Raw genomic sequence first — 10,829 nt, 5'->3', positions numbered from 1 at the left:
TATCATCGTAACCAAAACCATTATGTAACTATAATATATGCATGCCTTATAAATTTATATGTGACGCGTGTGGTGATAAAAAAGATGGAAATACAAAATGAAAATGTATGGTAAGTAAAGAAAATTAGCCAAAAATAACTATAATTTACTTTATTTAATATTAATTAATTATTGCGATAATTAATGAATATTAAATAATGAGAATTTTGATTGTTTTTTGTCTCTCTAATATTACCGAATACTAGAGGTGTGCATGGCCCGGCCCGATCTGAAGAGTCTGCCCGGCCCTGAACACTTTAGGAACTAATTTGGCGTGATTTCATCGAGTCTAGAGTCGGGTAAGGATCTTAAAAATATACCTGGTCATTATTTCGGATCGAATCCGAGTCAAGACGAACCCAGCTAAAATATACATAGTCCGTGTGCACCCTAAGAGAACTAAAAAAGATATATATGTTTTAAATTTATTTTAATATTATGTTATATTAATTATAAGTTTATTGTTTTATTTTTAATCACACTTGTTGAAATAAAAAATAAATAAAAAAAAACATCAAATTAGAATTTATGGACAAATTCAAATTCAAATATAGATATCAACTTTTCGATAACAAATTTCTTCTTTATAAATTAGTGCATTATAAATAAGTTTCTTTATAAATTATTGTTAAAGCTTAAAAGATCCATTTTTCACCCGATATAGTTATGGCCTGAAAATATTTAAGTTTTATCGGGTCTAAGATCAAATTAGAATATAAAAAATAGACCCAATGTATATATTTAAGATTGGATTTAGATCAGGATAAATTCGATTTCCCTCGACCCATAAACACCTCTACCAAATATAAATATGTGTAATTATGCGGGTGTATATGGTGGCGGTGATGGATGCATGCACCACGTGTCTTGTTTTTTTTTTTTCCCTTGAAAATATTAGTTAATTTTAATATTTTTATTTTGTTTGCTTTTATTATTATTATTATTATTATTTTTATTCATGTTTAAACATGTTTTTATTTGCAATTGAGTTTTATTTTGTTGTAATAAGTGTTATAAAAGAAAAAAAAAAGATATTGTTTTTGTCTCTGAATGTGCATTACGAATAGAAAAAGTACAAAAGTTCACTTATTTTCAAATCATAGGAGAGACATGTATATTGTATGTGCCATTTGTTATTTGTTTTCTCTTTACTCTATAGACTTTGCTTGCTTTTGGTAATAAGTGTTGTTTGAATGTAACAATAACAAATAATAAAAAGTGAATTTTCTAGTGTAGAAAAGGTTGTTATTCTACACATGTAGAAAGCTGTTGGTAATATGAGATGAAAACAAGTTTTTATTAAAAGACAAATTTTGCACTGTGTTGCAAGTTGGGTAGAAGGTATGTCTCATGAAACTTCCATTGCAGTGATAGTTAATGATAGTATGATTAAGAAATTTTTGTAAAGGACCTCAATGTGGGTTTGAAAAAAAAATTATGTTTATAGTGAATTTATTGTTTAATATTGACATTATTTTGGGCCATAAACTATTCGTTTTAAATGACTTTTATTGGAGATGCCTAACATAGGCTTGTCTTATGTCCAAAAAAATATCATGTATATTGTTATGATAATTATATTTGTAATTAAATAATAATTATATTTGTAGTTAATAATTATGATAATTTATATTTATATATATATATATAACTCCCTCTTGTTGCTGCTGGCTTTCTATGTTATATCTCTCGCAGTCTTCCTGACTCCCCTTCTCTCCCATCTCTGCTCGTGTCTCTCTCGCTTCCCCCGTATCGCTCTACCTATCTCCCAACACAGGCTGCTTGGTTATCTAACGCCATTATTGAAAAAGTTGCTAGAAGGAACGTAACGAGAGCATCATGCCGAGAAGAAATAAAAATAAAAATTTTGAATCAAACCAAGTCACGGTATGATGTGGCTAGAAGGAATGTGATGAAAGACAATAGTTACTCAACACTTAAATTTAACGGGTATATTCCCAGGTCATTTTCCAACACCCAGGACGTTGATTTACAATAATTTCATTGAGACATTGCACTTTTTAATATCTAAATAAAAAGAACATAACAAATAGGAGGGTTGCCAACGTAGTTAACCATGCCGTACGAATGATAATTAGACAATTCTTATATTCTACAGTCTATATGTATACACGTTGGGTTAACTAATTTACTCATGCTCACAACATTCTAGTGTTATTAGGATGATGATGCAGTTGGGATGAAAGTCATATGACCTATAATTTGTTAGCACAAGAAATTCATGCCCCTTGTTGCTATATTTCATCAACCACAGTGACATTTTCGGTTCTCAATCCAATAACAACATCTCACCATAGAGTTAATGGGCCTTAAGGCCGTTGATTCTCAGTCCACCCTACATAAAAAACACACTCATACTGCATATCAAGAAGGAACTATTCAACCTGGTTGAAATAAAAAATAGTATAGGATAACACTAATTCACAACAGTAAACAGTTAATCCCCCTATCATCCAGGTACAGATACATGCAAAGTGTCATCTTAAAATATCCGACTTCCTCTTACACATACGGTATTCATGCAAAGTGACTATATACTATTCCCAGACAACACATCTTCAAAAACATACTCGACAAAACACTAGCTGAGGTTGCGGAGCAGTTCCATGACCTGCACAGAGACAAAACTAAATTAATCTAATTTTTGCACCGCACTCTAATTAATGACTGACAAAACATGCCGAACACACGATAGTACGGTTTGGAAGTCGTGATTACCTCCCTAGTTACGTCGGCAGGGTCCAGTAGATGTTCCGACCTCACATTTTCGCTTTGCGTCGTTCCTATCACGTCTTCGACAAGACCAAGTGGGCGATACGGAAATACAAAAAAATTGGGATAAGACATTTTAGTAAAATAAGGAAATACAAAGAAACGCTTGACAAATACAGATTATTATTTTTCTGGTAGTGTCCTGTCATCTTTTTTTTCCCTTTTCTTTTAAAAGAAATCATTTTACCATTTGGTTGCGAAAAGAATTAACATCTTACTTACACTGACTACAGTTGCCTTGAATGTGATTGTAGAGCTACTTGTTCAACATGCTTTTAGGATACACAGGCTGCTTCCCACGCTCAGGTGGAAGCAGTCAAAGAAACGAAAATAGAGGTTGACAGAAAAATAGAAGCTAACCTAAAAGCAATTATAGAAATTAAGGTTACAACATATATGGCTATGAGGAATGCAGATATGGTAGATTCTGTGAGAGAAGTGGTCAAGGATGACCCAAGAAGGTGGCGTGAAGAACAAAATAGCGATATGGGCTACACAGAAAATTAACCAACCTCGTCAATTTCCTTGCACATCTACAAGGCAATAGAAAGTCAAAGATCAGATATATAAATAGTGTTCAATCTATAACAAAAAATAAACAAAAGGAACCATATTGGTTGTAGCAATTAAAATTTTGCCTTTCTCTTTTGGATATGGGGTTATTAATCAACTACATGTCCAGCACGATCATCTTACGGATGAACAACTTCCATAAAAACATTTTGTAAATGCAGATAAACTCATTCTAAAAATTTGTTTCAAAGTATTTAGCAGGGAGATTATACATGTAATCAAATTACTTTGGCATATTAACATTGTAAATTAGCAATTAATAACACCATTGCTTGCTAAAATTGTACGAACTATTAAAATTAAGTTACCATTGAAAATTGAAATGGAATTCTATTTAAACTAACTTCTGTTATTACAATTGCAAACTTTAGGGACAAATTTGTTAGGATAAAAAATTATGAACACGGTCCTACAAAGGTAGAATCAAAACTCTAACATTTTCTTAGGAAGCACATCACGTCTTTACCCAAACATGAGCATACCCACATTTTAGAGATGAAAAAACCTTATGGCATAATAGTTTCATCTGGACTTTATGCAACGAAAATATACAATGCATATCTCCACAGGCAGATTGTAATCGATGGCAATCTTGCCCAACTTTGGTGCTCCATTTTTTGCGCAACGACACCATCCCACCCGCAGCACAACACACTTTCTAGTGAAGCCGACCAATCTCCCCCAACACGCGTGGAGCCACCACCCAGGAAAACTCAGCCTCGCTACGGTGCCGTCAGAGGAGGAGCAAGTTCTTCTCTCTATCTAGGGTTTTTATTTCCCCTCCGTTATGTTCATCCCCTAGGTTACCCTCTTTCTATTTTCAACGAAGAAACCTGAAGCCACCACTAAAGCCATTTTTTTTACTCCATTTACAAATACTTTATAACTAAAAGAACCCACTTCAGATAGGCCCATTATTAACTATCATAACGGATCCCTTAATACAACTTAATTAGTATACTTCATCCCGTAATCTTTTAAACTCACCTGTCTCAACATTCATGGATTCACAGTCTTCTCTACACACTGCCACCAGCTTTATCAGAATGGTCTCATGAAGTGGACAGATGTCACTGAATTATTTTGCCACCACATTTCTATACGTGTAGAACATAACTTCCTTTCTACACCAGAGAATTCACCATAATAAAAAGCGTATTGGAACCATGCTTTTGAATATTGATTCTTGTTTAAGCAAAGTTTATTCTTGGCAAAATCTATGGTATAGATGCCAAAAGACATCTATATATGTAGAAATAACGTGTTTTAGTTTTATGAGTGATATTTAGTGTCTGTAATTTGTGTTGTCTTTTATACTGTACAGTAAGAATATTGTAATTTTTAAAATTTGTCTGTTTAAATGTAACATTAGTTATATTATTAAAATTTTAATGACATTCAGATTTTGGTATACATGGGGCCAAATAAAATCATTCAGTTGGGGGCGTTGGGCCTATTAAATTGTTCCTTGATTTCTTTTTTAAACAATAGAATATTTTATTCGGCTCAATACTAAAATTGTAAGACCCAGAACCTTTGAAAAAGGGCTATCATGAGCTAATTTCAAATTCAGTATTTCTGTAGCTTTAATTTCAGAGATTTCTTTATTAAAGAAAATTAAAGCAAGTTTTGATTGATCGAATTTGAAAATAAATTGAGATTATTATCCAATTTTACAATTATTGGATTACTTTCTATATTCAAATTATAAAGTTGGTAATTGTGAAATAATAAGGATTTCTGTATGATTTGGATTAAATAATTAATATTTTAAATATTAATACTGCTATTTTGGAAAATAGAGAAATTAATTATATTATTTCTAATTTTTAGATTTGGGCATTTTACTGAAAATAATTTGTGAAATTGATGAGCAAATAGTACTTTCTATATATATAATTAGTGTTGAATTTAATTTGGGTTTCAATTACTATATTGTCCACAATCTTATGAGAAATTACCTTAATGCCCTTAACCCTAAGTTTCAAAATGAAACCCTAGCTCCCTCAAACCCAAGCAGCCGCAACTGCTGCCTCTCTCTACCCTAAACACAAACACTCAGCCATATGAAGAAGGAAGGAAACCGAATTTGAGAGAGAAGAGGTAGAGAAGGGGGGATCGGAAACACGACCCACACCCATGAAACATTGTTGGCCAAACGGAGGAGAGGGGAGGTGAGGAAGCGCGGCGCCGACGGGCGTCACTGCCGCCGCGCCGTCGTGTTGCATCAGGGAGGGCGAGTGAGCGAGCAAACAGACACGAGAGGGAGAGGATCACGCTGCCACGGTTGTCCAGGAGAAGCGCCGGAGAAGCTGCTGCGCAGCCCAGAATCCGCGTTCAACTCGCCGCCGTTCGGCCCAGCCACGAGCTGCTGTCAGGATCGTGTGAGGAGAAGCACGACCCACCCTGCGGAGTTGCGCCGCCGTGTGCTGTTGCCGTCGCCTCGGACTGTGTAAGACCCATAAATTTCAGAAAAAAAAAGAAAATCAGCAAATACAGTGTCGAGTCAGGCTCCTATTTTAGTATTTAGTATGTAAAGCAGTCGTAATACTTCTTTCTATCAGGGTGGCGCAACCGGAAGTGTGACTTCTGATAGTGAGGGTGTTACATTGTGGTATCAGAGCAGTTCATCCTAATAAGAGCCTTGGGGATGGACTGACCATGCTTCATTGCATTCTCTGAGTGTCTGTCATGTTGTAGGTCTTGTCCAAGTAACAAGAATTAGAATTTTATGCACATGACTGCCTATTAATTAACACTGTTAGCTTACCGTTGCATATCTGTTGATGTTAAGTCTGGCCAACTTAATGTTGATGGCTTATGTGAACGGGAAAGTTAATAGGTTATTATAGGCGAAAAGGAATTGATAAGTAATGGTTAATGCGAGTCATGTGGTTCGCGGATGCTAGGGTTCGCTTTTCGTGCTTGGTTTCGATTTATGATTCTTGTTTACGTCGCTTAGGTTGGCATATCGTATTTTTTTTGTTTACTATCCTCATTAAAGTTCTTTGACTCGGATTCCTTTCTTGAACCATCATTGATCATTCTCCAACCGTATTTCATTATTCGTCCATAATCTTATTTGATTGTATTCTTAAGAATTTGTTTGAGTCTTTTAAAAACATCTGTCTTTACCATTGATTATATTCTTCTTCAAGAATCCTGTGCTCATTGATCTGAACTTAAACTTGTTTTGGCATAATGTATGATCTTTAAATCTTGAGTGATTTGAACCTTGAAAATTATGATTCGAACTAAGCTAACTTTGTAAATTGATACTTTTGCTTCATGTCTAATGTATACCTTAAACTCACCATATTCTTGATTACCTTCCAAATTCTCGGCATCATAAAATCCTGACCTTGAATTTCTCTACGTAATCTGTGTATTTCCTTGATGTAATCTGAGCTCATTTTAGATTGGAAAAGTTTTGAATTGATGTTTTTCTTACTTAATTGTGTTTCCCAATCATCCTTCAAATTTTTGGATAAGATTACTTTTAAGTTTAGCATATACTTTTCTACATGGATTCTAAAATTTCTTTATATGGTTTAAATCTGTTTATCTGTAAAGCTTCACCTATTCTTCTATAGAAAATAATTTCTACTTTGCATTTCCTTCATTAATTACAACTTGATTTATTTTCAACCTTATCACAGTTTTTAAACGTACTCTTATGTGATTTTACATCCGAGTATCTTTCAAGATTCTCAAAAAAAAAAAAAAATTAAAAATAAAAATAAAAAAATAAAAATAAATAAATAAATAATAAAATACTAAAGCAAAATAAAATAAAATTTTATTCATAGCCCAATTAAATTTTATTTTACAAACTTTGCATATTTTATTTTAACTACGATTGTTTTGATGTAATACCTTATTTAAACTTTTTGTATTTCTTTTGAGAAAATGAATTCATTCCTTCCTTAGATTATCCATTCTTTGTAAACACTACCATTGATTTTTAGTCTTCTTTTCCCCTCAGCTCAAAATCCGGTTTAAATAAAAGTACCATTCTTTCTCTTGATTCTTCCTATCGAAGTTCTTAAATTCAAAATTCTTTCTTAGGATTACAACTTTATTTCCTAACATATGTTTTTATGCAAATTCTTATTTGATTATCTAAAAAGTCTTTCAAAATTTTCGATGAAAAATTTTATCCTTAGTCTAACTAATTTTCATTTCACAAATCTTGCATAATCTAGTTCGACTTGAATTTGTTGTAGCATGATGTGATATTTACGTTTTTGATGATTCTCTTGAATTTTGTAAACAATTGCCCTGTTTTCCTCTATGGTTTCTATTGGCGTCCTTTGAAATTAAAATTTTCCTAATTCCATTTTGATTCTTCCTTCCGGCATACTTCATGACTTTTGATTATTCTTATTTGTTGGTGGTTTGAACCATTTTGAAGAAGTTTTGAATTCTTTTGAAGAAATTTAAGTTTTGAATCAACTTTTTAAGTTATTGAGTTCCTTTTTAGCGCATCTTAATATTATTGAACATCCTTATAAAGTTGTGACTTCAAGTATATTATTGGAGTTTTGTTTTAAACATTTTTAAACAAGTTTTGATTTATTCTTATGCAAAGTTGTCCCTGACTTTGAATTGTCTTACTTGAGCAGTGCCTCTCCTTGATGTGATTTGAACTTGTTTCGGGGCGATATAACCGTTTATTAAAATTTTAATAAAATCGCTTTCAATTCAGCCTACACTCCTTTACTTTTATATTCTGAAAATTCCTGTATATGATTTAAACCTGTTCGATTGTAATGCATCATCTTTTCTTTTGGTGAGTAAAACTTTTTGTCAAGTTTTCTTTCAACAAGATTGTAGTTTTCATACATGCTTGAAAAAGAGAAAATACAATTTAGCTCTTAGCCAAATTAATCTTTCCATTTACAAAGCTTGTGTAATCTATTTCCATTTGAATTTATATTGAAATAATGCCACATTTATGCTTTTATTAATCTTTTGAAGGATGTTTGTTACCCATTTTCTCTTTCAGAACATGAAATGATTTCCCCTTAAGTTTTCCATTCTTTACAAACAATGCATTCAAAAATATTTTTAAACCATACTCAAGTTCTATAAACTTTGTTTTTGGTTTGGATATTCTTCTTCTGTAAACCTTATATTTCTTAATTTAGCTTGAATTTGTTTCAAAATACTGTGTTGTTTTTCATCTTATTGATCCTATCGAATCCCTTCGACTCAAGAGTTACCCTTAAAGTTATCAGTTGATCCTTTTTCCAATATTCTTCATTACTTATTTATCCTTGTCCACTTGTGATTTCAATAATTCTTTCAAATTCTCACGAACATGATCCTTACTACTTTTCCTTCTTTTCTAAGGTCTGTTATCCTTCTGAGTATATTCGAGATTAGTTTTGATATCTTGTGTACCTATTGGACTTAGTAAACAACATTTTAATTCTTTGGGGGTACGTTTGGTAGACGCAAAAGGTGAAATTTGTAAATGTACGATGTTGCAGGGAGTTGTGGAACCTTATTTCATGTGAAAGGATTTTGTTAATGTCGGGTTTGTGACCATTAAGATTTGCAAAGTGTTTGATGTGGTTGAAAACCTTCAGATGAGTTTTTCGATGAAGTACGATTGAGGATGGAGAGAATAAGTTAAGTTAAAGTTTGAATAATTGAATCTCTAAAGTTGGTGTGAGATCAAATGCGAACGTTAAGCACGTTGTTTTAATCCTAACCCGTTTTATAACCTTTTATCGCCTTATTTTACCATCACATGTTTGAAACAAATCATTTTGTGCATCAAGCCTATCTTGTAACCTTGTTTCACATCATACTTATACCCTTCATATTTTTATATGAAAATCCTGGTATTTGAAACTATATGTATATATAATGAGAACTTTTCGCCTTTTTTTTAAATAAGTTCAAGAGGAGTACTATGAAAATCTCTTTTATTTTGTATCAATTTTCGAGGACGAAAATTTTTATAAGGTGGGTAGGATGTAAGACCCATAAATTTCAGAAAAAAAAAGAAAATTAAATTATATTATTTCTAATTATAAATTAGAATACTTGATTAAAAACTGATTAGTAAATTGATAATTAAGTAGTATTTTTAAAGTAATTTTAAGAGATTAAATTAGATTTCAAATTTGTACAACATACTTTAATTTTATTAAAATTTACCAAATTTCAATTTACCTAAAATTAATAAATTATTGATTTCATTTTTGTCCCAAATTAAACCCTAATTTGCTAAACACTTCCTAAAACTTTAACCCTAATTACCCCACTCCCTTCAGCCGCCATACCCCTTTCCTTTTCTTCCAAAAACAAACTCACAACACCACACTTAGCAGCAGCCAAAAATCCACAGAAAGAAAGAAAGAGAGGAGAGGGTGCGAATCAAGAGGGAGAAGAAAGGGGGAGAGCGTGCCGGCGAGTCGCTGCCGCTCGTCGCACCGCTGTCTTCGCCGATGAAGGAGCGAGGAGAGTGTGTCACGGAGCAGGGGAAGCTCGCGCGAGTGAGGAGCGTCGCCACCGTCGTCGCGTCGTGCACCGCCAGCTTCGTTGCACCTCGTCATCACCATCGCCGTCGGACCACCATGGAGTCGTTGCCGTCGAACCGGCGCTGCGAGCTGCTATCAAGCCTCAAGCAGAATCCGATGCGAAGAGAGAGAGAGACAAAACAACGCGAGGAGAGAGAGAAGGCGTTGCGGGGGTTTCTGCCGCCACTGCTCTCTCTGCCATCGCCGCCGCCGGAGTCACGAGCTGAGGTGGGGAAGGAGACCATTTTTCCTGTTGCTGTTGCAGTCACTGCGCTACTACTGCTACGCTTCATTTTCCTTGTTTTCCTTAATTACCGTAAGTCATTTTTGTTTCTGAACCCCCACTGCTATTGTCATGTTATCCGTTGATTGAGAAGTTTAAGACGTTGATGTTTTAGGATTAAGCTGCTGCAACTGTGGACTGTGATGGTTGATGCTCTGAAAGAGTCATCGCTGCTGGGGTGACTGGAATTACTACTACCAATTCTACCGTTGCTACCGATGCTGTTGACTTGCCCCAATTCAAGTTCAGTGTCACTGCCCTAGGTCTAGCCTGTCTCCTGACTCTGTTTCACTTTTATACTCTGAACTGCCTTGGTCTCGTTTATCTATTTGTTACGATTTTAATTCCATTTTATTTTCGGTATTGCCTTGAATTTTTATAGTTGTTTCCGCGTTTGATTCCATCAAATTTGATGTTGCTGCTGTTAATACTGCTGATTCTAATGCCATTGCTGCTGTTGCTGTTAATTTGGAATAAGTGGGTTTATCGCCTTTGATTCTTGAATTCAGCTAGTCGAGGTAGGGGCGCTTTTCTTAAACTTGTTTACTTTCCAGAGTTGTTATAAATCGATATTAATGCGTAAAATACATTTTTGGTGATTTCGTAAG

At 33.9% G+C, this 10,829-nt stretch overlaps 1 protein-coding gene and 1 long non-coding RNA gene across 2 annotated transcripts in view; one reads left to right on the top strand and one right to left on the bottom strand.

Annotated features, from left to right (window-relative positions):
* Positions 1 to 380, bottom strand: part of LOC110271858 — a 16,962-nt gene extending 16,582 nt beyond the window's left edge. Inside the window, exon 1 of the long non-coding RNA XR_002362677.1 lies at positions 305 to 380. This is a non-coding gene — a long non-coding RNA (uncharacterized LOC110271858). The remainder of the gene's footprint in view (positions 1 to 304) is intronic.
* On the top strand, positions 9,858 to 10,570 carry LOC107641790. The gene is made up of 2 exons (XM_016345244.2): positions 9,858 to 10,254; positions 10,337 to 10,570. The coding sequence occupies exons 1-2, from the start codon at positions 9,867 to 9,869 to the stop codon at positions 10,363 to 10,365; spliced, it is 417 nt and encodes a 138-aa protein (XP_016200730.1). The 5' UTR covers positions 9,858 to 9,866; the 3' UTR covers positions 10,366 to 10,570.

Source organism: Arachis ipaensis, chromosome B05 (genome assembly GCF_000816755.2).
Source record: "Arachis ipaensis cultivar K30076 chromosome B05, Araip1.1, whole genome shotgun sequence".
Taxonomy (NCBI): domain Eukaryota; kingdom Viridiplantae; phylum Streptophyta; class Magnoliopsida; order Fabales; family Fabaceae; genus Arachis; species Arachis ipaensis.
This window is presented reverse-complemented; position numbering and strand designations above follow the sequence as displayed.

Excerpts from the sequence above, each read along its gene's own strand:
- LOC107641790 (XM_016345244.2), top strand. The coding sequence starts at position 9,867 with ATGAAGGAGCGAGGAGAGTGTGTCACGGAGCAGGGGAAGCTCGCGCGA. Across the intron at positions 10,255-10,336 it reads CCTTGTTTTCCTTAATTACC|GATTAAGCTGCTGCAACTGT; the intron begins GTAAGTCATTTT and ends TTGATGTTTTAG.